Source organism: Uranotaenia lowii, chromosome 1, assembly GCF_029784155.1.
Source record: "Uranotaenia lowii strain MFRU-FL chromosome 1, ASM2978415v1, whole genome shotgun sequence".
Lineage (NCBI taxonomy): Eukaryota > Metazoa > Arthropoda > Insecta > Diptera > Culicidae > Uranotaenia > Uranotaenia lowii.
Genome location: NC_073691.1, coordinates 7,135,642 through 7,163,272, shown reverse-complemented (window position 1 = coordinate 7,163,272; position 27,631 = coordinate 7,135,642). Strand labels below are relative to the sequence as shown.

The following is a 27,631-nucleotide window of genomic DNA, read 5'->3' as shown; positions in this document are numbered from 1 at the left end:
AAAACAAACTTAAAAGCAACTTTTAAAACATATTTAATGAAACATTTTACGGAGCTCGAGAAAAACGCGTGTGATGCTCGAAGGTCATCGCCTACTTCTTAAAAAAAAACTAAAAAGTCAAAAAAAGGTAAACAAAATAAAAAATTTCAAAAGGCAAAAAAACGAAAATTCATTGAAAAGCCAAAAATGTCAAATGTCACAGATGATAAAATCGAAAAGTCAAAAAACTCAAAAGTCAGAGTCAAAGAATCAAAAATTTAGAATGTTAAAAATTCGAAGAGTCGAAAAAAGATAAAAAGACAAAATGCAAAAACTCTAGAAAGCCATAAATTGAAAAAGTTTAGAATACATTAACAATAAAAAAAAGTCATCAAAAAGTCAAAAAGCCGCAAGTGCTAAAAGTCAAAAAGTTCAAATTAAAAAAGTTGATAAACAAGCCTAGAAGTGAAAAAAATCAATCATTCGAAGGGTCGGAAAAATTAATGCAAAACAAATGCGGCCCTTTGAACTAAAAAGGCAGAGGTGCAAATATGATCGTATTTTTTTAGTAAATAATGCCAAAAGATTCTTCATATTTCAAACTTTATTTGGTGATTATTTTACGATTTTTAGAATTTTATTTATATTTGTTTACGTTCGAAAGAAAAATACAAATTTTCGAAAAAATATACATATGAGCAAACACAACAACTTAAACGCGTGTTTCTCTAAAATGACTTTTATGCACTCAAATTTGATCTGAATTCGATTTCGAATCCCCAATCAGAAATTATCAATGAATTCAGAATCTAAATACAGATTAAGAACTGAACTCGAAACTAAGAAATTAGTGAAAAACTATTAGGGTTGGTGTACCCAGTGATGGTTTGAATCATTTGACTTATTTTTGAATCATTTGGTTATAACTTCTTTTGAAAACATTTTTCCATGAAATGATGTTCTAAACTTTAGTAGATACAGATCTAAGCTACAACTTTCTTGTATGTCATAAATATGTATCTTCAATGTGGTATGAATTGTAGGATTTAATCCAACCCGCTAATCCAAATGATTGTGATTACGATCATTGCTCAAAAATTTAAACTTTTCGATTTCTCATTCATAAGGCATAAGAGATACAGGTTTGTGTTGGTCACAAAAGTTGCAGCTAAGATCTAGTTCTACTAAAGTTTAGAACATCATTTCTGGGAAAAATGTTTTCAAAAGAAGTTATAAGCAAATGATTCAAAATTAAGTCAAATGATTCAAACCATCACTGGGTGTACCCTCCTCCGTCGTATCCCTCTTATTCGTCTTAATTCATGAATGCATGTTTTAGACCCGAAAAATCACTTTCCACTTTAATAGACTACTTCACATGATAAACTTACGCCTGGGAATTTATTTTCTATCACAAATTTGTCACTTTTAAAACTATTTTTAAAGATATTTGATTTTGAAATCTCGAAGTGAAAATAACACTAGTTTACATCATTTTTGAACTCAGTAAACTGAAGGTCATTTCCAATGTGAAATCGGGCGCTGAATCCGAAAATAAAATTCAAAAAAATCGCAGTAGAACCGTTTTTGAGTTATGCTCCAAATATTAAATTTCGAAAAAATTAAAAAAGTTCTTGTACTTAGATTAAAATATCTCGGACCGCATAACAGTAATTTGAAATCCCTCTTTTGCATATTGAAAGTGAATAAGTTTTCTATCGATCATCTCAACACTTTTTTTGCGTTTGACCAACAGTATTGCTGATATTAGTGACTTTATGAGAAAAAAAATTATAAAAAACGCATATTTTTAGAGAAAGTTTTGTTTCAACGAAAGTTTTAGACTCGATGGTAGCATTTAAAAAATCTGATTTTCTTTTGCGCTTGAATGTCAACTCAACACAAAGATTTCAAGTGGTTATTTAACAAAATCGGTTGAAAATTGAAAAAGTTATGGCTACTTTACCATAACTGAAATTTTTGTAGTTTTTAATAATTTAACGAACCGCAGTACACTTATCATAGTATAGGAAGAATGAAACATGATTAATCTCACTTGCTCTAAGGCAAAATTATTTATTAGCTCACCAGAAGGTCACATGCCAAGTTTCAGGAAGATCTGACCATAGGGAGGGGTTTCTTAAGTCTCAAACGTTAATAAAATTTTGAGGTATTTTGCCCGGAAGGAACGAAAAATACTGGTTTTTCATCAATAACTTTTTTCATCACTAGCTGATTGTTTTTCATGGTTGATTTTCTTAAAGCCTAAGTTGAGACAAATATTTCACCCGAAGCCTGTAACTCGATTGGATTTGAAACAGAAAAGTTATTGCGGTTCAAAGATTGTATTTTGGTCGAAAATTGTCGTATAAAAAGCAATGAGTAAAAAGTACTCATTGCGTGTTGAACAACATTTGCGGTCTTTGAACCGCAATAAATTTTCTGTTTCAAATCCAATCGAGTTACAGTCTTCGGGTGAAATATTTGTCTCAACTTAGGCTTTAAGAAAATCAACCATAAAAAAAAATCAGCTAGTGATGAAAAAGTTATTGATGAAAAACCAGTATTTTTCGTTCCTTGCGGGCAAAATACCTCAAAATTTTATCAACGTTTGAGACTTAAGCAACCCCTCCCTATGGTCAGATGTTCCCGAAACTTGGCATGTGACCTTCTGGTAAGCTATTAAATAATTTTGACTTGAAGCGAGTGAGATTTATCATCTTTCATTCTTCCTATACTATGATAAGTGTACTGCGGTTCGTTAAATTATTAAAAACTACAAGAATTTCAGTTATGGTAAAGTAGCCATAACTTCTTCAATTTTCAACCAATTTTGATAAATAACTACTTAAAATCTTTGTGTTGAATTGACATTCAAGTGCAAAAGAAAATCAGATTTTTTAAATGCTACCATCGAGTCTAAAACTTTCGTTGAAACAAAATTTTCTCTAAAAAAATGCGTTTTTTATAATTTTTTTTCTCATAAAGTCACTAATATCAGCAATACAGTTGGTCAAACACAAAAAAAGTGTTGAGATGATCGATAGAAAACTTATTCACTTTCAATATGCAAAAGAGGGATTTCAAATTACTGTTATGCCGTCCGAGATATTTTAATCTAAGTACAAGAACTTTTTTAATTTTTTCGAAATTTAATATTTGGAGCATAACTCAAAAACGGTTCTACTGAGATTTTTTTGAATTTTATTTTCGGATTCAGCGCCCGATTTTACATTGAAGATGTTGGTCAGTTAATCAAGTTCACGATTTTTTTTAAATTTTGTAAACTAGTGTAATTATTGGCACACCTCGCCATATTGAAAGACGAACTTAGTGATCCCCCCAACGTGTTTCTTTGTTTTAACGCTTTCTGTCAATGCATATAACAATCAAAATCATCAAATTCAACAGAAAAGTGTTGAAATAAAATTAGAAAAATTATTTCAAACTTATCTGAACTATATAAATTTGTCAATTTTCGATTGAAATCGAATCGCTCGGGCCCCATAATTCGTCGTAATTTTGCGACAGGATAAGGAAACTGTTTTGCAAGAATTGGAATTAGACCGGTTCATTTTTACTATTTTTTGCTGACCACAGTCGGACTCATCGAGAATGAACCTAATTGATTTCTAAGTAATCACAACACAATAAAGTAATTTTGAAGCTAGGAACTAGATGCGCTGGGAGATAAGTGCAAAAAGTCTTTTTATATTAATAAATTACTTGAATGTATTCAGCATTGCTTGTAATGCATGGTTTTAAATGAACATAAAATTGATGGCTTTTTTAGCTAAGTGGTTGGTGTTTTACAAATTATTTACTACCAGTACCGTGCATAATTTAATAGACGTTTGAGTGCATGCAAAAATATCTCCAACTTTACACATTTCTAACGTTCAACTCCAATGACATTGTTTCTTCATAATTTTATATGTTAAGATTTGATTATTTTTGGTTCGATTATCTGATGACACTAAACCTCTCTCAAGTATTTGAAACATTAGATACATCAACTATATGAAAATTAGACTTTTCCAACTTCTTTCATTCAAACTGCAATATCTTACATACGACCAAACGCTTTGTTCTACAGAATGTTCACTGAGAGATCATTGAAAACTAAAACATAAACTTCTCCAGTTTTCAGAAATTCTCTAAATGGGAATCAATAACTACTCGAGGAAAAAAAATCAATTCCTGGACCGATAACCTCGATTTTTATTTAATTTTGACGATGCATGGAAAATCGATGCTAAAAACTCCCGTTGAAGTTCAAAATGACAAGAGAATTTAGATGAATGAATAATTTAAACTTTGAAATAAGAGTTCACGAGTCTCTGGTTTGGATTTCAATACAAGTTTGGATAAAAAAAAATCGGAAGATATGATTTTTTGTACATATAGTCGTTCAAAATAAAACAAAATCGAACCCCTTTTTTATGCTGATCCCTACCATATAAGTTTTAAAACTTGACTCATGTTTGCTTCATATTTTATAAATTCTCAATGAATTTTCAACAAAAGATGTTTTGTCATTTTTGACATATTACAGTTTGAATGAAAAAGTCGAAAAGTTTTATCGCTCGTAAAAAAACTCGAATAGATGAGCTGAACCAGTCTAATGCGCATTACACGCATCAACGTGGCGATGCTTTGTTTCGATCAGGTCCCGGCAACGATACAGGATTTGTCTATGTATCGTGTGACCAACATCTTTTAACTAAGTGTTGGTGAATCTCGTTTTTAAGCTTTTTTTCCTCAGATTTAAGCTTTTTTTGCCTTGAGAGCATAGGAGATGAAAGCTCAAATCTGAAGAAAAAAGCTTAAATCTGTCAAAAAAGGGGAAATCTGAGGGGAAATCTGCGAGATGTGCTCCATACGGTTTGTATAACATTGCCGGGAAGTGGTTTCGATATCCTTCGCCAGGGTTCCCACATGTTTAAGAATACACATGTTGACAAAACGCAAAAGTAATTCTGCCTCTCCTCAAATGTCTTACTATTCAGTCTCATTACGTAGAAAAACATATAGTTCTATTGAAAATGTTGATGTTCTTTAAATATGGGTAGTTTCTGTGTAAATTTGTGCATTGTAATTTGTGTTAAATGTCTGTATAAATGTTATGAAATTTTATCTTACAGACAAATCCTGGATCATGGCAGCCCTGTCCGTTGGAGAGTGTGTTAGTAGAAAACACATTTGCAGGGTGGATTCAATTTGTAAGGTCTAATATTGTGCTGCCTGCAATTGCCTTAGCCAAGCAATGGTACCTAGCTACAATAACGCTACCTTGAGATTTCTTGGCAAGACCATTTTATTGCGACTTAGAACTCATTCGAACTTTGCCGTTATCCTGCACGGTTGATCCGTGCGAAGTAAATAATAGCATTTGCATGAACCGCAACCGCAAAATTTCAAATCTATACCTCATGAGGGAGGAATAGTTTGAGACAATTTCGGTATAATTGAATAGAAGGTATAATATTTTGCTGCCTACAGATGCATTAGCCAAGCAATGGTAGACCAGTTTACAATAAAGCTATCCTAGTTTCATGGCATATTGCGACTGGTTACTTGAAAGAACTTCTGCTGTTATCCTGTGCGGTTGATCCGTTTGATGTAAGCTAATGCCGCAACCGCAAAATTTTAAATGTATTTCTGAAGAGGGTGGAATAAATTGAGACAACTTCGGTCTCCTTGTACGACGGAATTAGGAACCTGGTACGACAATGAAGGAACTTGAATGAGGAAAATAAATCATAAATTGACTAAAAAGTACGTAATGGATTGATCTATTTCCTTCATAGTATCATAAAACAATATTAGAAATATAGTTCAATTACTAAACATCAGTTTTAAAACAACATGGTAGGCAATTCTATTGAAATAATGAAAAAAGCTTCCTTAAGCCGTTGTCTTAGGGTCCTTTACCCTAGAAATATCTAATTTGTCAAGAAATTTCATAATTCTGCATCGCTAAATTATGAAGTTTTTTCAAGTCTCATGCCAGTAGTGTTTGATGAGGTACAAATGTGCGAATTTAATTCAAATAATACACACTTTTTGCAGATTTTATACCTGACTCAACACCCAAAATTAAATCATTAACATTATTCATAATCAGATCAGAGGCAAAAAAACAGGACGCTCGCATATTTTTGGCGATTATTTCCACTGAAAAGAAACTATTGTCACACCATCTAAAAAAAAGTCTACACTCGAGAAAATAAAAATCTATGAAAACGGTCCGCGTTTGATTTGTGTTTTATCATAAGCACCCCATTATCGGAGGCTGTGAGCGACCATTTCTCCCGGAAATGATCACATTTAAAACGAACGGAACACATCCCGCGCGCGATCAGTGAATAAACAACTGCTTATCCGATCTCTGCTGCCAACCACCTATTTCGAGCATTTTAATTTTTAGCGGGGTCTCCTAACTCATCATTGCGAATCTCGTGTGATCTCATATATGTCATCGAGGAGCCCAAAATTTGAAAATAGTGACAAAAAAAAAACAAACGGAAATACCCCCCGCCAATCTTGGACCGTCGAATCTTGCACCCGTACAGAGAAAGAGCTACCAATTTGCATATCAAATTTCACCACCGTCATAAAATCGAATCGAATGTCTAAGCGTCGTCTTGGGGAACACGAAAAATCAACACACAAAACAAAGAAGATAATCGAAGGCAACAAGGAGACAGGATAAGCTTCGCAACAAAAAAAAAAAAAAAAAAAAACAATCCCTCGATCGGTTATTATTAGTCCAATCCCCGATTAAAAACGGATGGAGTTGTGGTGTTCTTCAGGAGGTCGTACCCCCGTAAAGACCTACAACAAGAATATTCGACTCGACCTCTTCTCGGCCGAGAAATGCGAAGAAAGGCCCCCGAGGAGGAATAGAATATTTAATGCTTTTTATTAACCTGCCAAACGATCACTTATGCTAATGTCCGCCGGGCTGACAAGCATCGAGAATCTTTTGCAATATAATTTTGAACAAACATTTGTGAGCTGATGCCTATTTACACATGAATGGGAAATGGGATGTTGATCCCTTTACGAGCGAGCTGGGAACAAGTTGACCGAAAGCTCGAGGGGATTTTTTTTCTATATTGTGTGACCACAATCATATATCGTCCATGACCAATCGTAAAATCCTCTATCTACTTGTAAACAACAACGAACGTCAAGTTCCGTTCGAAGAAATCAGTGAATGTTATGTTTGCTGATTAATATTCTGGGATCATGATCAATTAGCGGGTTCGATACAATCCAATCGAATCACTTGATTTGGTCGATTGGGACAAGAATTTTTTGTCATGGGAAACGAACGGTTTGCTTATTGTCAGGTTGCGGTGTTCGTAGTAATCAAAATGGGTGGCACTCACCTGTAATCGCTGGGTGTAGCGTTCCTGCATTTTCTGCTTCCGCTCCAGCTCGTCCTTTCGGCGCAGCAGCTTCCGGATCTCCTGATTGCTTTTGGCCGCTTCCGGTGTCACCGGAGTTGCATCAATGGTGGTAGCACCATCGACATTTTCACTGGCAACATCATTGCTACTACTACTGCTGACAATAGTGTTGTTATTCACATTGCTGTTACTATCACTAGTGCTGTTTTTGTTGTTGTTATTTTCACTATTGTTGTTGTTGTTATTATTGTTTCTGCTATTGGCATTTCCGCTGCGTCGTTTGCTCTTCGATGAGGAGGTGTTGTTATTTTTCTTACTCTCCTCGTCCTGTCGATTCTGATCTTTGCCTCCGCCTCCTCCCTGTTTCTTCTTCTGGGACGACTGTTTCTGATCAGTATTGCCTCCTTTCGTTTTCTCTTGATCTTTGCTGCTCTGCTGCTGTTGTGTGCTTTCGCTTTCATCTTCGCTGAAACTTTCCAAAAGGATCTCCGAATCGCTTGGCTGCACAATCGTCCGAATAACAATGCAGTAGCATAAACAACGTCAAGCCGCGTACATGAAAAGAAATAATCGAAGAAAGAAAAAGAACGCATTAGTAGAGTCATGATTTTGCGGGCTGCAAAAAAAAGTCCCGAGGCAAGTAAACTAACCCACGAGGGACGTAAAAATCGACGGTCACGGACCCCTGATTTCGTCCCGCGCTCGCCGTATGTATATTGTTACCCGAGGAGCGCAAATGCGCAAAATTATGTCCGACATAAATAACTAATCTCAATTTCAAGCGAAAATTACAAAGGTGATACCTTCCCGGGCGGTGGCCATTTCTCCCGGGCAACCACCATAACAAATGGGCTGCTGTTTTGAATTCGCAGAAATTGAATGCCCTTTTCGCAACCATGCGACGAGCGACAGACGGAGGTTATTTTTTTACCGCCGCGGCTGCTGGACTTTGCACACGGATATGCGTTAATTGTTGTTACTGCCCAAAGAATGAAACCTGTTGCATCGTGCCCGCGGTCTCATTGGAGCCAAAATGGTTCGGATTCCTCGGGTCTGGGAAAACCCTTACCCAAGCTGCACTAATGGTCGAGTGGTTTCGACTCATTTCTGGCAGGTTGTAAATTTAGGTTCGAAATGTAAATTCTAGTTCGAGTACAATTTAATATCTTCGCATTAAAAAAATTTTACAAAAAAATCGTCCCTTTATTATGGATATCAAAATTTAATATCTACAATTTTTCAAAAGATACCTATTTTTTAAATTAGTTCCATCACAACAACAATTAACTTATGAATTAAAATTTTGGCTATTTTTGGTCAAGTTTCCATTACTGTCTGGCAAATGATGGGACCGAAGTTAAGCCCAAACGGTAATCGTGGCTTTTCAACTTGCTTTAAGATCTAACTAGTAGTCTGAAATCCGTTTTCCGCCTACGAACTCTTAATATTGGCCAGAGGCCAGATTCAAAGGGGCTCTTTGAATTACCCTAGAATTTTCCGTCGTTACCTTCAAATACCCATAAAAGAAAACGCAAGTAGTACAGATAGGAATGTGCATTTCTTCTCTTGAACCGAAGTCATCCGTCCAATCCTACGAATGAAACTACGAAGATAAGACAGGATCTTCTTTCTACATAGTTGGTTTTGCTGGTGAGTTGAGGGCGTGGTACGATTTCACTACTACCTTGGAATATTTGAAATGTTTGGGTAGTCTTTTTCCTATGAGTAAAGGTGCGTGGATATAAAACTACCTTTCCGCAATGGAAAAGTAAATTTCAGTGTCGGAGAATACCTTTGTGGTGAAGAGACTCCTACGCCGGACTGACCTTTTGAGTCGGGATAGAAAGAATTGATCGTCAGGAAACAACCGTGTCATGGTGTAGACCTGACTACGATCAAGGTTGGGGAGATCGGTTGTTGAGAAGCTCTCAAGTAAAATGCGTCTAGTCCCACGACTGAAGGAATAAATTCCATGGGTAAGCCAGGTACGTAAGTAGGATAACTCCACCTCTGGGAAGTTGAACTGTTTTGTGCGGAAATCGTAGAGAAAAGAATGTTAAACTGAAGGGAAATACCCTGGGAGTAGAGGAGCTCTCGATTCCAGACGAGTCCTTCGAGTTTTTTAAATCACCAAAATCTTTGAATTACAGCAACAGTAGGCAGTAAGAGTTCAAAACTTAATCTTTTTAGGCCAGCGCTGAGATTCTGCTTGAGCACTTTCAATGATGAGAAGATAACTAATCATACTCATCCGAAAGTTCTCAATAACATGCTATGGGCCCAAGCTGACAAAGATCTAGAGAAAGGTCATCAAGCCGAAGACATTGGAAGGTCGTCCAGAACCATGAACGATTATCAAATAAGAAACTTTTTGGAAGGTCATTAGAACGAGAGCCTTTCGGGAGGGAAGTTGGTCGAACCTAGAACCAAGGAACCTCAACGAATCAGGAACAATTAGGTGTAGGTCGTCAGACGTGGATCTACTAGGAGGTCGTTGAAACGGAAAGCCAGGGTTCGTCGATTCCTGAACTACAACCTTTTATCTTTGATTGCCCTAGATTTGGGTCATCGTCTTCTGCGTGGTGGAGGTCATGGATGCTCCGCAAACGGGTATTTGAATAGTGCCGCTTCATACGGGGGAAACCGCGAGAATAAGACTATACCTTCTTCGTACGGGCCTCGTAGGAAGGGAGTAAACCACTGTCAGGGAATATTCACGGTTAGAGAGGCCCTCGATACCTGGCGAGCCTCTTGAGTAATCCTAGTCGTAGAGTTCGTCCGAAACGTGTGCAATGACAGGCGCGAGTCCAGGACAAGCTGCTCTCGATCCGGCCTGGCGGGCAGAAAAAGCCATGGGCCAAAAAATCATAGGGTTGACAGCCAACGTGATACAAGAAGACCGGACAATGCTCGGAGTAGACTGACCCCATCGACTTCACCTTCGAGGAGTAAGACTTGATCTTCTTCGCAGTGGAAATCGGTGGGAAAGGGTTGTTCCACGATCGGGGAATACCCACGGGTAGAGTGGCTTTCTACACCGGGTTAACCATTCGAGTCGGGGTAGGATGACGTCTTCTTTGGGAATCATCCGAGTAGTTGCGCTAAGTCCCGCGCCTTTGTTGTGACAGTGTTGTGAGTCGTTAGAGGAGAGGTCAGGCCTCGAATCTTCAGTAGGAGAGGTTTGTGTGGTCAATCCCATGTCTTTAAGACAAAAGGTCGGGTCTCGAGTCGCAGGAGGAGAGATCAGGCCTTCAATCAGCAAGAGGAGGGGTATGAATGGTTACCTCGAATCATAACGAGGAGAGATCAGATCTCGAGTCGCCAGGGGAGAGTCCGGGCTTTGAGTCGTGCAGAGGAGAGGTATGTGTACGTCAACCTCGATTCGATGCGAGGGGTTGGATCTTGAGTCGTTAGAGGAGACACACTGGTTAAAGATTCATCTTGTTCCTGGTGGCAGCTGATCACACTGTATCATGGAAGAAGCTCCTTGGATCGTACGCGTACCAGGCTTTTAATTTTTGGATCCATGCCATGCTATGCTATGCAACTACACCCATGGATGCAGACCAAAAAGATTTTTTTGCACTTCCAACTGAAAACACAGCAGGTGACCGCGCTCTCGGCATGTCAAAGACGATGATTTGCGTTTGGAAACAGGCGCGCGCCCCTCTTAAGTGAATGTGACCGTTTCACCGATTGAAGGTAGCGAGTTCGAAGATCAGCCCGGGTTGATTGTGTTCACGTTTGATAAAAGACCAAGAATTCCTTTGGAACTTGCCTTTGGGTCTCGCGTTTGTTGAAATGATAAATATCTTTTTCTATGGGGGAACATTAACATTTTTCAATTATTTCGACAACTTTGAACAGTCAAAACATCGTTGCCTCGAGACAAACAAGATTGGAACAATCAACATTTAAAGGATACCTTCAAATTCTACATCATCTTCCAATTAGCATTTAACCATGATAAGACAATAAGAAACCAAAAAAACTCACCTCTTCTATCCGGTTTTGTACGATACTGACGAATTGCTCGGCTCCACTCGGTTCCTGCACCACTCGCCTCAGTACCGGAGGATCACACTTGCACAGATAGCCGGTCCCAAAGAAGATAAGCTTCTGCACCCGAAGTGCATTCTGAGGACAAAACAAAAAAAAGGAAAACAATCGAAATCAATTACCTATAGGACGAAAAACACTCATCCGAAAATTAAAAATCATTAGACAGGATTGGAGAGACTCACCTGTGCTTCTTCCAGATCCCCGCTTCGATGGGTGAAGATCGGTTCCGGCACGTTGTACATTAGCGGCGAAAATCCTGCCAGGTAGATGTCCTCCTGGAGCCGAACGACCTCGTAGTCTGTTTTTTTGGTGAGTGATTGTCGGTGTTTTTTTTTTGTTTTATCACGTTCCAATCATTTGGTGTTATCCGCGTGTCGGGTCGTGAGAAAACACCGAAGATTTCGGAAGCATAAGCAGGAAGAAACAAAACATATCGTTAATTTAGGACTGTTTGCTTGCTTGCTGTTGCTAATACAATCGGCACATAATCAGTACCCGGTTGGTAAGGTTTTTTTACTATATCGCCGCTCGATTCAGGGATTAGTTATTTTGATTGGGAAGAAGAATCAGCGCGGCGTCAGATCGTCAAGGTGTTAAAATTAATCAACGGAACCCGTTCGTTAAAATAATCATCTCCTATGCATACGTCTAGCTAGTCGACGCAAAAGCGACAGCTGTTTTTATGACCTATCTATCTGTGCCTCTGGTAGCTATTCCCATTCACAATCCATCACTTGATGAAGAAGACAAAACCACGATTTCGATTTCGAGACGCTGCGGCGTTCAATTGAAGAAGACGCACGTCGTCGATCGCGCAAAAATGAGATGCTTCTTGTTAATGGAGCAGATTTTAAGGGCAGGAAATTCGGATTTAGGGAAGTAGGTAACACAACCGGCAGCAAACTAATTGGACATAGAAAACGTATACGAAATTTGGTTTTTCGAAACGAAGGAGATTTTTTCCGCCGAAACCTTTTTCAATCAATCAAAGATTGATTTTGAAATTTCAAGTAGAAATTCCTGTTTGTGCTAGTTTTGTTTTTAATATAAATTCTATAATAAGAATACAAATTCAGATTTAAAAATTAATGCAAAAATCTAGATTTCAGAATCAAATTTCAGATTACCATTTACGGATCAAATCTTACTCAAATTCCCACTCTCCCTACTACTACTCTCTTCTAGCCTACTCCAACTCTACTCTACTCCTACTCTACTCCTTCTTTACTCCAACTCTACTCCTACTCTACTCCTAATCTACTCCTACTCTACTCTACTCTTATATACTCCTTATATTTTCTGATCCTACTCTTTTCTGATCCTACTATTTTCTACTCTTACTCATTTCTACACCTACTCTACTCTACTCCTAAATTACTACTACTCTATTCTACTCCTACTCTACTCTACTCTTACTCTACTCTCACTCTTCTCTACAACTATTCTACTCTACTCTCTACTCTCTTCTACTCCTACTCTACCGTACTTCTACTCTACCGTACTCCTACTCTACCGTACTCCTACTCTACCGTACTCCTTACTCTACAAATACTGTGCTCTACTCCTACTCTACTCTAATCTACTCCTGCACTACTTTACTCTTACTCTTTTCTATTCCTACTCTTTTCTACTCCTTCTCTACTCGATTCTTCTCTAGTCTTACTCTGCTCCTACTCTTCTCTACTAATATTCTACTGTACTCTCTACTCTTTTCTACTCCTGCTCTATCCTACTCCCATTCCACTTATACTGTACTCTACTCCTACTCTACTCTATTCCTACTCTACTTTACTCCTATTCTACTGTACTTCTACTCTACTGCTTCTCTACTCTACCACTCTACTACTTTTCTACTCTACTCTACTCTACCCTTAATTGCAATATCTTGTAACTAAGATTGTGAAATTTAGATTCCTCTTGAAAAATTCGAATGCTTGAGAGATTATGTTGATCATGAATCACATTTCACTTAAAAAAAGTGTTCTTAAATAGGGTTCCACATTTCGAAAACAAAAACAAAGGACGCGGAAGTTTTCTTGTGATAGTTTTGAACCGATTCGAAGTTCATAAGGCTCATTTGAAGGTGTTTCCCTTCAAAACAACAGTAAAACAGATACTCACCTTCCAGTGCTTCCAGGGACAGAATTTCTTTGTTGGTATCAAGCCGGGAGAGCAGCGTCATCAGGTTGGACAGTCCGGCCCACGGGTCGTGCCCGGTGGAAGCGCTGCGAAATCGGATCAATAGAAAGCAAAAGTTACAACCAATCAATGTAGCAATGCTTCGAAAACCTAAGGGAATGAATGAATCGCTTTCGGACAATACTTACCCTATTTTGTAGTCGGTGCAGTAAGGCGGTGGGTTCCACGTGCTCGCATGATAAAGCATCCAATCGCACCACACCTGTTCCGAGGAAAGGAATTCAAACAAACATGGGTTAGAAGAAAAAAACACAAAAAACTAGACCCCAGACAAATAATGGCAGTGGTAAGTGTTGGTCAAATTTTTGACTATGATTCAGCATTTTTCAACCAAACCCGTCCCGATGAAGTGAGAAAAACTTCCTTATTATGAGTGGCTACTGATTTGGGTTTTTCTTTCGTATTCAACCACTTAACTGCATGTTTTTTAAACAAGGTCACTGTTACTTTCTGTCTGGCTGTCTGTTTGTTAAACGGTTGAAGAAATTTTAATTCAAATGATGGCACAGTAAAGGGATTGTGTGTGTTCACATGTCAAACAAATCAAAGTCAGTTTTGAATTGTTGGAATTTTCCCCCCGTTCCGATATGCACAAGTCGCCAGAAATATTGGAAAGCAGTGACGAACTTGATAAAATTTCCCGTAGAAAATAATTCGAAAATCAAAAGTGTGGCTACACAATCAGGGCCGACATAAGGAGGCTCCTTGCAAAGAAAAACCGATTAAAACTGTTAACTAAAACGAATAGAAAAAAGGCTAATTAAAAAATAGAAACACCAGAGCTAGTGGGGCATATTGTACTATAGCTCTGTTGGCAAGTCTGTTGCCTCCTGATCTTGAGTTGATCCTTGTACCGGATAAGTTTTTCAATAACTGTCCGCCTACTGCAAGGTAAATATAAAGTCGCGAAAGCCATAAAGATGGTAAAACGTCTATAAACGAGACAAAAAAAAACTAGAATTACAAAAGCGGCACTCCGGAAATTGATGTGGCAAAAAAATTTTAAGTAGATACAACATACCTACAAAATATAAAAATTGAAAAAAAATGCGTACACCCAGAGAAAAGTTTCCCCTTTTTTTTCCAATTTATGCGATTTGTGTACAAAAAAGTTTTGGTTTTTTTTATATCAAATTTTTGTCATTTTTGTCGTTTCTGTAATTTGTGTCATTTTTTATATTTTTTTTCAATTTTGTAACTTAGGTATTTTTTAATTTTTTTTACTTTATTTTCACTTTTGTCTTTTTTGTCATTTTTTTCATTTTAGATTTTTTTTTATGTAATTTTTGTCGAATTTGTCATTTTTGTCAAATATTTGCCATTTTCCGTTTATTTTGTCATTTTTGCCAGTATTGTCATTATTGTGATTCTTATTATTTTTTATATTTATAATTTTTTCATTTTTATAATTTTTTTAGTTTTTTTTTATAAATTTTGTGTTTTTTGTCATTTTTAAATTGTTATTCATCAACATCATTTTTTGTCATTTTTATCATTCCAGAAATTTTTATTATTTTTGTCATTTTTGTCATCTTCGTCAATTTTGTCTTTTTTGCAATTTCTATCCTTTTTTGTTATTTTTTTTCTTTTCCTTATTTAATTTTTTGTTCTTTATTTGGTTTATTCTTCATTTTTTATTTTTGCCATTTTATGTCATTTTAATTTTTTTTTTGTAAATTCTTTATTTAAAACGGCTCATACCTTTAGGCTTTAAGGAGCCAATGTCATTTTTTTTTATTTTTGTCATATTTGTCGATTTTAATTTTTGTCATTTTTATAATTTTTGTCATTTTTTACTTTCTTGTAATTTTTTGTTTGTAATTTTTGTCGAATATTGTCATTTTTGTCAATTTTGTAATTCTTACCGATTGTGTCACTTTTTGTTTGTTTTGTCATATTTATCATTTTTGTCCGTATCGCCATTTTCGTTATGTTTGTCAATTTTGTGATTTTTGTCATTTTTTTCTTTTGTCATTTGTGTCATCGACCATTGTTAATTGTGTAATGTTTGTCAAAATTGTCATATTTGTCAATTTTATTTTTATCGATTTTGTATTTTTTTTTGTCATTTTTGTCATCTTTGTCATTTTTGTTATTACATCCTTTTCTTGATATCTGATTATCTTTATCTTTATCTTTTTTTATTTATTTATCATTTTTTTGGATTTATATTAAATTTTGTTTTGTGTCATTTTTTGCCAATTTTATCTTTTTTTCTCATTTTTGTAATTTTTGTAATTTTTAACATTTTTGTCATTTTTTATTTATTTATTTGTAATTTTTGTCGAATGTGTCATTCTTGTCATTTTTTTTAAAAATTTTTATCGGTTTTGTCATTCTTGTAGTTTTTTTTTATTTTTATAATTTTTGTCATTATTGTCATTTAATTTTTGTCAGTTTAGTCATTTGTAATGTTTGTCATTTTTGTCATTCTTGTAATTTTTGCCTTTTTTTGAAATTTTTATCATTTTTGTCATTTTTGTAATATTATTCGTTTTTGTAATTCTCGTTTTTTTTTTTTTGCTTTTTGTCATTTTTTGCCTTTTGTCATGTTTGTTATTTATGTCATTCTTGTCATTCTTGTCATTTTTGTCATTCTTTTTATTTTAAAAATTTTCTTCATTTTAGTTATTCTATAATTTTTGGAAATTTTGTCATTTTTGTAATTTTATTCTTTCTTGTAATTATTGGGTTTTTTGGAAATTTTTTTTGTTTTTTTTTGTCATTATTGTTAGTAGTGCCATTTTTGTCGAATTTGTCATTTGATTCCTTTTTGTCATTTTATTCTTTTTAAATATGGATGCATTTTTATTCTTTTTTTTTGCCAATTCTCTTGTTTTTCTTTGTTTTTTTTCCTTTTTGTCACTTTTATTTTTTTCAAATACATTTTGTAAATTGGCCCGAAAAAACTAACCTGTGTAAAATTTAAGCTCAATCTGACCTAAATTAGTGGTACCTCAAAGGGCTCAAAGTTTCGACTTTTTTTTCCACAATAATCGAATAGAGAAAATCCAAATTTTATTTTTGATGCCAAATGGTTTTCAAATCTCTAAAACGCCGAGTTCTGATATTATATCGAGAAAAAAATATATACGGAAACCCACATTTTTGGGTCTTGTCTTATTTGAAAAACTGGTAGATTTCTGTGGGAAGTTTAAGGATAGCATTAAAAAATTATTCAAAAATCGCTCCAAACCTTGTGTAACCTATTTGAATGTTAAAAAAACCTACGCAAGAAACACAACAGAGCAATAACTAATTTAACTTTTCCAGCTATAAGCCATTATTTATCATTTCCGTGAGCTAAAAACATTCAGTGCATATTTACCTTCAAAGTCGAAACAGAGAAAACCAAATGAGGGTTCCTTGCTGATTCTAAGTAACCAAAATTCACATTTAACAGATACGATAAAGCTTACTCAACCCCATAATTGATCTGAGGTACGTTCTAAGCAGCTCAACACTGTAGTTCTTTTTTATACTTTCAAGTTTCAAAACAAGTCCAACTGACCTTCTATTCAGCTTCAGTTATTAGCTGTTTAACAGTGGTATGTCTTTTTGCATTGATTAAACATAAATTCAATTGACATCACTGCTTGAGCCTCGCGAAGTGTTGCATGGAAAGTAGTCACGCAATACCTCGCTATGCAGGGATGTCAATTGAATTTATTGTTTATCAGTGCGAAAAGACATACCCCTGTTAAACAGCTTATAACTTTTTATCCTAATATGATACGAAGTTATGATCTTCGACAAAGTTGTTTAGCGGAAAATTTCGTTTAGGAATTTTATAAATCGGCACAAAAATCTTCAGCTGGCTCGGTTCCACAGACGAAACAAAAATGATGTTGATTTTTCAGTACAAAATATTCAATTTTCCCATACATACCTAAAAGTTCAAATTCATTCATGTAAACGTTACTTAAAAATTCTGCAAAAAATCATGGATGAGTTTTGGATCAAGACGAAGCTTTTAAGACCCCAGGGTTTGAGAAATTCCAAAATGACCCCAAATCCACTCAGTCTAATGATACATAGCACACCCGCCCAATCAGTCAGGTAGGAAGAAAGCACCGCAATGCACTTTTTGTAAAATCCCGTTTAGAGAACTTTTGTGCCCTTTTTGAGACTTAAGTCTCTTACAACTTTTGCAAGTTCATTAATGAGTACATATAGTTTACTCATGGAAATTGGGCAGTTGTTTATCTTTGTCAGCCAACATGTAACATTAAAAGCCTTCATGTTAGTAAATATGTGACCTTTGGTCGCTTGGGATTGCTGATGATAATCTGACTGGATAAAATGTAACTGGAGGAGGTACCGTATCTTCAATCGATCGTTTGGCCATCTCTAACCCTAAAGTGAATCCTTCAGAGAGTTTGTGACGTTTTTGAAAAAAAAAAGTGAATAAAATTGATGTTTAGAAAAAAGGGCTATTCTACTGTTCTGGAGTGTGCCGATTATGCCACCTAGCAAGGATGTCATTTTAAGCTTCGATCTGTGAGTGTTTGTTTTTATTTTAAATTCTATTTGAGAGTTGATTTTCAAACGTCGAAGATTAAAAATTTGTACACCAAAAATCAGTCCAGCGCATTTCTAGACTAAAATCCGGATCTGATCGATTATTTCTCTCTCGCGTATATGTTGCGAGTTAGTTAAGCCCGGATGGTGACCTCCACAGGGCCCCTGTGGAAATCAACAACGAAGGCCCAGTGACCCAATCGAAAACGAAAAGCCTTTCTTCTTCCTCTCAAAGAAGCATCACCATCACTCCCTGAACAAATACGGGTGTCTACGGGTTCGCCGCCGCCATCGGCTACTAACAAACAAGCCTCTCGTCGCAAACAAAGATCCAAAGATTACAATAATTATCTTCGAAAATCGCTTTCCAACAATGAGCTTCCAAGAGCTGCCCTAGGGAAGAGAGCGATGAGGAACAGGAGGAAATGCACAGCTGATTTCGGAAAACGACTTCAGGGGAGACTACACGACAGGTCAATGCGCTTCACAGACCCGACATATTTGTTCGCGTGTGGAGTGTGGAGATTTCTTCCGTTGATGTTTTCCCTCCAAATCGAGGGGCATGGGCAAGGGGTCTCTCTCTCCGCGGTGAGATGGCGGGTTTCGATTTCGTCGATAGTGACTCTACTTCATTCCAGGCAGCGCGGGTCCCAGCGAAAGAAAAAAAAAGTTAAGACGGGGGGCTCAAATCACACACAAAACTTAAGTACCTACATGCAAACGAATCGTAATGGTAGGCCACTAGGCAGGTAGGTTAGAGGTTTGTTATCCATCCGAAACCAAACCGTGCCTACAGAGGTTCATCTCCGTCGTCCGAACGAATGTCCGTAACGACGAAGACAATATCTCATTTCGGAGGGCGGAGGGCACATGTAGCTAGCTGAACCATGAGCCGGTGTGGCCAGCGGCTATCATTAGCGCTCTCTAGAAAGAAAGTGGTTGACCTCGCGGAGGTTTCGCGCGCGGGACTTCCATTCTCCACATACCTACTTATGGGGTCCCCGAATCCCCAGCATAAGTGTAGAGTGTGGCACTGGGGCATGCTACCTGAACCTGAACTCTAGAGAGACTGGCCCCTCCGGGTTCATGATGATCCGAAATGGCCGTGTGTGTCGTTCCCCCGGCAACGATGATGATGATGATGACGGGCTATCGGCAACCAAGTCTAACATGAACGGGCCCGCGCGAGGAAGAATGTATGAAAATGAAGGTATTATTAGAAAGTGAAATTTTTCTGACTGAAAGTAAGTACCGATTCGGAGAGATTACACGATGTTTCCCCCTTCCTTGCTATTGAAAGTTTTCAAATGGTTAGGAAGATTTTTTACTGCTACGGCGGCGTGACGAACGGAACAAACATATTGGATCGTTTAGTTTTGACATGTGTGTTTTATTCTTCAACACACGAAACTCTCTCGTCGGAATTCTTTCAGCCAATCATTATCCAATCCCTACTAATGGTCGGGTATCGATCCCTCCTTTCCATTGACCGATATTAATATATGTGTAATTTTTTAAAAGGTCATAATGCTGCCATGTCGACTACGGGAAATATTTTTTGTGTGAATTTCTTTGATATTTTCCGTTGCCTCAACTAACAGTGATTTTCTTAAGACAACATCCTAATATTGAATATTGAGCTTCTAAGCAGTACAATTTTGTCCAAAATCAATAACAAATTTTCGCCCAGTTTCGGAATAGAGAGGCAAGCGATATTGAAAAAAAACTCTACCAAAATACTTCAGGTTCGAAGTTCAACAGAAAGAAACTTTCAACTTGCTCTTTTTTAATCCTATACATCAATCTAAATCAGTATTTTACGCTGAAACAACGTAGATTTATTCGAAGCCACAATTACAAATTCGTAGATCCAAAAATCCCCCGGGAATGAAGGTCGTTTCTAAACCGACTTGAACCGGGAAGTTAGTGTTCCGGAGATGGATAGCTGCTGATGATGTTCACAAAATTACAGATTCCCACCAATTCAATCAGCTAATAACAAACTACCTAGTCAAATTCGAATCGAACATTTGGCACCGCAATAATAACAGAACAACGACACAAGATCAGTTAAATCGAGAATGAAAAAAAACACACCACAACGTACGATTTGTCTAATTTGAGCCAAGTCTCAAGTAGAAGAGACCTCTTGACTTGAACTCAAGCCAGCAGGTGGGTGTTTTATTTGGATGACGCCGAAGATGTGCCGGTAGTTTTCGCGGATTAAATTGAACCGGAGGTTGACGCGAAAGACCCATCATCTACTATAATATGATCGCGGAATTCCCCGCGCGCGCGATTCTTCCCTGCATTCATTGACCACCTCTAAATAGTCATTGACGACTGAAATTCGTGCGGTGCGGCTGCGCGTAGCAGCCAAGTTTGATTACATTTCAATCATTTGTTGTCCGGGGTGATGATACTCAATTAGGATATGTCCGAGGAGATTTCGATTGGCCGCGCCACCCCGAATGGCGTTAATGATATGGTAGTTGTTTTTATTGGGCAAATAACTGCTTTTCATTCATTGGATTTGAAAACACAAGACGATTTGTGAAGAGGCGTTTGAGGAAAACTTTGTTCTGTGAATTTTTTTCCTATTTAGTTTGCAGTGGACGTTGGTCACCATTCGTTGAATATCTGTCAATCGCAATCAAATATTATTCGATCCACTTATGAAAGATCATGATACCTGGAATCGTACCCTTGTTTTGATAAATATTAATGAAATCAACCAGGATTTAAAATTTCAGCCACAATTCGAAATCCAATATAGAAAATAATCACGAGGGCTAAAAAATCTAGTTTTTGCAATGAGTGAAATTCCCTTGAAAATCTATTACATAATCTACAAGAAGTGAATCTTAACACTAGAAAGACCGGTGAGGTACACCGGGGTAAGTGGGGACGGTGGCTATTTAAACAATACTGTGCGCTATTCAAGATGTTTAACTCACTTGTAATCTATCCAATAACTGTGAAAAAGACATCGAAACCATCCTGACGTTCAAAATAATAAGTTAGGAAAAGAAAAGGCGGTTACAAATTAAGAAAAATGTATTTTTTTTAAATACTAAAACGTTGGTTTTAAGACGTTACCTGGGGACGGCTTTGTACAGATTCAATGCTTAGATATACAATATTTCAATTTTCTTTTCATTATTCAGTATAATTTAGTTGTATCTAGCATTCGAATGTGTCTGTCATATCTTGATACAACTTATTTACTTAATTTTACGATAATATAGGTATTTCCAATCATATATTATCTGATAAGATGATAATTGAAACAATTCCTGGAGTAGGAGCCAAATGGATGTTTATGATCTGTAAAGCTTAAATTTTGACCACCAATTAGTAACTATAATAGATCCATTTTCTAAGAGTGAAGGAAATAGTAAGTTTGTTTGGATATAAAAAGTAGATTAAAGGTAAGCTCAGAGCGAAGGAGAAAATAGCGACGAATAAGCGGGAGCAAGGGGTGGGAAATTTAAAAAGAAAAGAAATGTCAGCAGTGGGTTGTGTGGAAAGCATTGAGAAATATAGTACGCAACCTGGAAATAATTTGCTGATGACCAGAGAAGCCAATAGAGTGCAAAAAAAAGTTATTTTCCAGAAGAAGTCTTGAGCAATGAGTGATAGTTAGAAATTATGTGAAAGGAGATTTTTTTTGGGATATTCATCCTTTTCGATGATTTAATGTAGGTGGGGAAAGAGTGAGAATTATAAAAAAGGTTCTACTTGGACCCGCAAGAGTTTGCAGAGTAGTAAGTGTAATAAATTGTTAAAATAACATGTAGATAAATAGAGGAGTAGTCCATGAAAATATTAGTGTATAATAAGAAAGATTTTGAAGCCTATGTGGATTAGTTTTTCGATGAAATTGTGAAAAAAATCAGCTTCTGTTTGCAAGTTAATAAAAATTATTTTGGAAAATTTAGAAAAAGCAAGGTAGGCCCGATGTGCGATAAATGGTAAGATGTCTATGCCGGAATAACAGTAGTAAATTTTTTAAACAAAAAATTCATAAATTTTTACTTATCGTGGAGATGATTGAAACACATTCATCCAGAATAAATTATGACAAAAAATGACATAAATTTAATAACAAAATGACCAAAATCCGGTAAACCTTTGTCGAAACTATAACAAATGTGATAAATTAAGACAACATTATGAAATAAAGCTGACAAATATGACAAAATGATTACAAAAAATTAACAGTAAAATGACGAAACGTGACAAAATTATTGACAGATTGTAAATTTAATTTAAGTTAAATCGTTAAAATCCACTTTGCCGAACGAGCCGAGCCCCGGCCTTTTTCCATCACGTCTCTATCACTGAACACCATGACAACTACTAGCAGCCGCAGTAACTTTTGAGAGTGATGGTAATCTGTGCGATGATTTAACACACAGACTACAGACTCAACTAGCTAGCGCATATCATAGGGATGTCAAAAAACACCCAGTCTCCTCGGTCCTTGAGACTATGAATTCTATAGGTGTACAAGATGTGGTACAAATATGACAACAATCTGACACTAACTACATTTGTCGTATTTTTTTAGATTTACATAGTCAAATTTTTGTCATTTTTTATTTTATTTTTTGGCATTGTTTTTATTTTTGTCGTTTTTTTTAATTTTTTTTCGACATTTTTTGTACTTTTTGTTATTTTTTTTTTACTTTTTGTTATTTTTTTTATTTTTTGTCTTTTTTTATTTTTTGTCTTTTTTTTATTTTTTTGTCTTTTTTTTTATTTTTTTGTCTTTTTTTTTTTTTATTTTTTTGTCTTTTTTTTTATTTTTTTGTCTTTTTTTTAATTTTTTTGTCTTTTTTTTAATTTGTTTGTCTTTTTTTTTTATTTTTTTAATTTTTTTGTCTTTTCTATATTTTTTTGTTTTTTTTTTGTCTTTTTTTTTGTTTTTTTTTGTCTTTTTTTTGTCTTTTTTTTTGTTTTTTTTTTGTCTTTTTTTTTGTTTTTTTGTCTTTTTTTTTAATTTTTTGTCTTTTTTTTATTTTTTTGTCTTTTTTTTATTTTTTGTCTTTCTTTTTATTTCTTTGTCTTTTTTTTTAATTTTTTCTCTATTATTTTTTACCATTCTTTTAATTTTTTTGTCATGTTTTTGTATTTTTTTTAGTTTTTTTTTATTTTACGTAATTTTTTTTTTGTTTTTTTGTTATTTTTTAAATCTTTATTTAATTTTTTTTCCCTTTCAATTTTTTTGTCTTATTTCTATTTTTTGTCTTTTTTATATTTTTTGTCTTTTTTATATTTTTCGTCTTTTTATTATTTTTTATCTTTTTTTATTTATTGTCTTCTTTTTATTTTTTGTTTTTTTTTATTTCTTGTCTTTTTTATTTTTTGTCTTTTTTTATTTTTATTTTTATTTTTTTTATGTCTTTTTTATTTTTATGTCTTTTTTTATTTTTTGTCTTTTTTTATTTTTTGTCTTTTTTTATTTTTTATCTGTTTTTTTTATTTTTTGTCTATTTTTTTTGTCATATTTTTTTTATTTTTTTTCCTCTTTAATTTTTTTTAATTTTTTATTTTTGTCATTTTTTTAATCATTTTTTTTATTTTTGTCATTTTTTTAATCATTTTTTTAATTTTTGACATTTTTTTTTATTTTTTGTCATTTTTTTGAATTTTTTTTGTCTATTTTTTTATTTTGTCTTTTTTTTTTAAATTTTAAGTTTTTTTTTTATTTTTTTTCATTTTTTTTATTGTCATTTTTCAAATCACAATTTGGTCAGATTTGTCAGATTTTTTTCCATATTTGTCAGATTTTTGTGATAATTCTCTGGATAATCCTGATAATTTGTGATAGTTTTGTGATAATTCTTCGTCGTGTTTTGTAATTTTAATGTTAATTTTATGTCATATTTTTGTTTTAATTTTGTCAATTTTCCACCTTTTCATTTTTTTACCACATTTGTCATGCATGGCTTTGTCAAATTTGTCGTAGTTTTTTAAAAGTTTGTCATGTTTTTATCATATTATTTTTTTATTGTAAAACATTTTTCATGTTTGTCAGATTTTTGTAATTTTTTCGTCATACTTTTACCACATTTGTCATGTTTTGTCATTTTATTGTCAATTTGTTGGCATATTTGTATCATAATTTTGTCATTCTTTTGTCCCCCACTTTGGCCCCACACATTTCCCACCTCCCTTCACACCATTTATTTTAACGAAATCCTTAAAAAAAAGCGATTCCAGCAGAAATTATTAAATTTCTGTAAGTAGATTCGCCCAAGCTTTGTCACCATTCAACCTAACCTAATTATATTGGAATGAAGCTTTTTCACTTTCAGCATTTTTTGCCTAAAACTAAAAATGATATTTGGCCTATCACGCATAAACCTGCGAAGAGCCTGAATGTTTGTTACTGACACAACCGATATTGAAGATTGATGAATTTTTTTTATCTTTTCTTCTGTGTTTTTCATTCTGTGCGGGTGATTCATTCCTTAGATTGGTGAATGGAAGTGCCGAGTGCTTTCGAGATTGAGCATTTGTCATATTTTGAGAACACTTTCGCATTTAGGAACATTTTCCCCTACCATATTTTTGTTCGTTCGGATTGCAAGTTTCCGCTTGTGGGGCGATCCACGCTTGGCCAAATGATGTGTGGTAGAAGATGCCACTCTATCTGTATGTGCCACGTGATAGAAGTTTGCCCGCGTTGAGCAAAAGTTTGGTATGTGATGATAATGCTTTTAATAAATTCTACCCGCTCATTTTCACCATCTTTCATATCTTCTAACTTTCTATCCCTTTATAAAATTTCATTATTTTAAGACGTTCTTAATGAAAAGGACATCACTTTTCAACTATATGGCTGATAAATTAAGTATCAAAGATAAATTTATCGTAGAACAAAAGTTGTTTGCAATCACGAAAACTAAACACAGTGAATTTACAGCATAAAAGAAACTTAGGTTTTAAAGGCTCAACAGATAAAAATGAGAAAAAAAGCCAATGATTACAGAGAAGAAGAAAAATATAAAATAACATAATTTACAAAAAATGATCAATTGAACTGATTCGACAAACTTTCAAAATTATTAAAATGGATACAAAAAAAAGGAGAAGTGAAGAAATTGACAAAATAACTCAAACTCACGATATTTATAGACAAAAGTTTATCACGTTTGAAAAATTAACAAAATTGACAAAAACACACAAATCGGTCAAACAACAAAATTAATATCATACTTTCATTAGAATAGAAAAGTTCTGTTGGAAGATTTCGGTCCCAAAGTTCAAGTTAACATTTCCAAAACGCATTTTTCAATTGAAATAAATATTAGACGAGTACTGATAACCCTTTCATTAATGTTGAAATGCTTATCAGCAATTCAGACCCACTCACTGTGACACAGCTTTGAAGCAGATTTAAACATCGCATACCTATTAGAATTTTATTCTCAAAAGTAGGTCATTACCGTTTGATGTTTAGAAGCGTGTTAGCGGCATCATTAACTGCTTAATTTGTTTGTCAATATCCAACTGTGATTTCCCAACTAATTCACCGATCAACATACTGTAGCTGTCTAGTGGTTGGCACTCAAGCATCATTACGATCATCATCGGGCACGCTGTGTGGTCAGCAATCTGGCCACCTAGGTCTTCTAAGCCGTAAGTGCCAAACTTTTTGCCACTCACGTATCATAAAACGATCAGAAAACGCACGCAGTCTTTGGGACTAGGTTTCACCTTTTTTGGGGATACCACACACCACTTGATCGATTAACCATCCACTCGAAGTCGGAGCAGCTTAGAGACCCTACAAGAAAGAAACAAGTAGACACTTCAAGAAAGCTCCCAAAGTTGTCGAACCACTTCGGATGAGAGCTGACCAGTTCGATGAAGATACCAGACCTGTTCGGCGCGCCATGCTCCAGTTGTCTAAAAATAGACTTTGTGTTTGGGTTCCACACTAACGGCGGAGGGTCCCAGCTGATTCCCTTTCGGAACTTCGAACCCGAAAGCAACGGTACTCTTGGTAGATATCCCACTATCACAATCCGACACACGACAAACGCGTCCCAGGTCGTCGTCGGTATCTTTTTAAGGTGGCACCCCTTTGTGAAATTTATGACCACCGCCTGTCCTCTGACACTAGGCTAAGACCACAAAAAATCATACCCTTTCGATTAACATTTCACTGATGACGATTAGGTATATGACCCTTGGAACCGAGGGAAAGAAGGGCTCAAGGTCCACCCGAAAGATTCCGCCCGGATCGTGTACAGTTTCCTGTTTTATGATAGCCTCAATCACTGGACAGGGACTGAGTCCCCCGATGTTGTGAATAAAAATGTCTATTAGGCCAAATTAAAAGCATTCAAATCTCTTCAACGCATGATAATCAACACAAGGGCTTAGGGCCAGAGTTCCCGGAATCAAGGGCAGCCGCAAACCATGAAAACAACCTTTTTAGGAGGAAGGAGAAACGATCGTACAGTTCATAAAGACGAGTGTTTTATTGCATCGGGACAACTTTAGGCCACTGCCACCTACCGTGGCAATCAAGACGGGAACAAAACGGTGAAAACGGCAATATCCCTAAGAAAAAAAAAAACAAACTAGTGACAACTCCAAAATAATGATGCATCTTTAGAAGAACTGCATCTCTACTAGTAACACCATCTCGAGAGCCTTTAGTTCCTCCAACAAACGGGACCGCTGCAGGTATAATCATAATCGTAAACGCCCACCACGATTAATCTTCACACTGATCTCCAGGAGGGACCCCTCTTGGTCTCGTCGTCGTCTATGTGTCTATTTTAGGATCCCAGGCGCTTCAGCCAGTTTTCCCAAAATAGACTACCTACTAAAAACCCCTCGGTGTGGAGATTGTAGGAATTCCAAACAGGCTTAAATTGAGCCATTCGATTTCATCGCCGTCGTCGTCTAATGTTGCACGTGAGCCGAAACGTGGCTCATAATTTTTTCTCCGACTTCGTCTTTCCCCTCCTAGAGTTCATCTCAAGTTTGGAGCAAAACGAGATTAGATACCGAGATATTTTTCGACTTGGACACAATTTATAATTAGGGCTTCTGGTGTTTTTTTCTCCGTTGTTGTCCGTTTAGGAAATTCGAGTGGGCTTTTAGCTCCGGAATGCTACTCTGAGGTGGTAAAAACCGTTGTTAAAAGGTACTTACAGGGTTTTGCCGGGATTGGGTGTTTGATCGTTTCCGGAATGCTCTCAGGTGGGAGTTAATATGTATGGCAATTTACGACCATAAGAATTGAGGTTACTACCGATCCCTTCTTTTTTCAAATCGTTTGAAGGGGTTTCAGTGTGTTGATAGCAAAAACTAAAATTAACGGGACATCACCCTTTTCGGTAGAAATTATTCGGTCATAATTAATGTGGAATGTGTTTTCTATGACTAGGGAATAAAACATTAAAACTTAATTTACATTATGATTA

General features: G+C 35.7%; 1 protein-coding gene across 2 annotated transcripts in view; it reads right to left on the bottom strand.

Moving 5' to 3' along the window:
• The window catches only part of LOC129738652 (telomerase-binding protein EST1A), a 177,474-nt gene that overhangs the window by 44,150 nt on the left and 105,693 nt on the right, over nt 1-27,631 (bottom strand). For both annotated transcript variants that reach the window (XM_055729901.1, XM_055729902.1), the window contains 5 exons: nt 13,787-13,860; nt 13,581-13,684; nt 11,642-11,757; nt 11,394-11,534; nt 7,377-7,898 (listed from right to left, as the gene is read on the bottom strand). In XM_055729901.1, the coding sequence (XP_055585876.1) occupies nt 7,377-7,898; nt 11,394-11,534; nt 11,642-11,757; nt 13,581-13,684; nt 13,787-13,860 (957 nt within the window). The remainder of the gene's footprint in view (nt 1-7,376; nt 7,899-11,393; nt 11,535-11,641; nt 11,758-13,580; nt 13,685-13,786; nt 13,861-27,631) is intronic.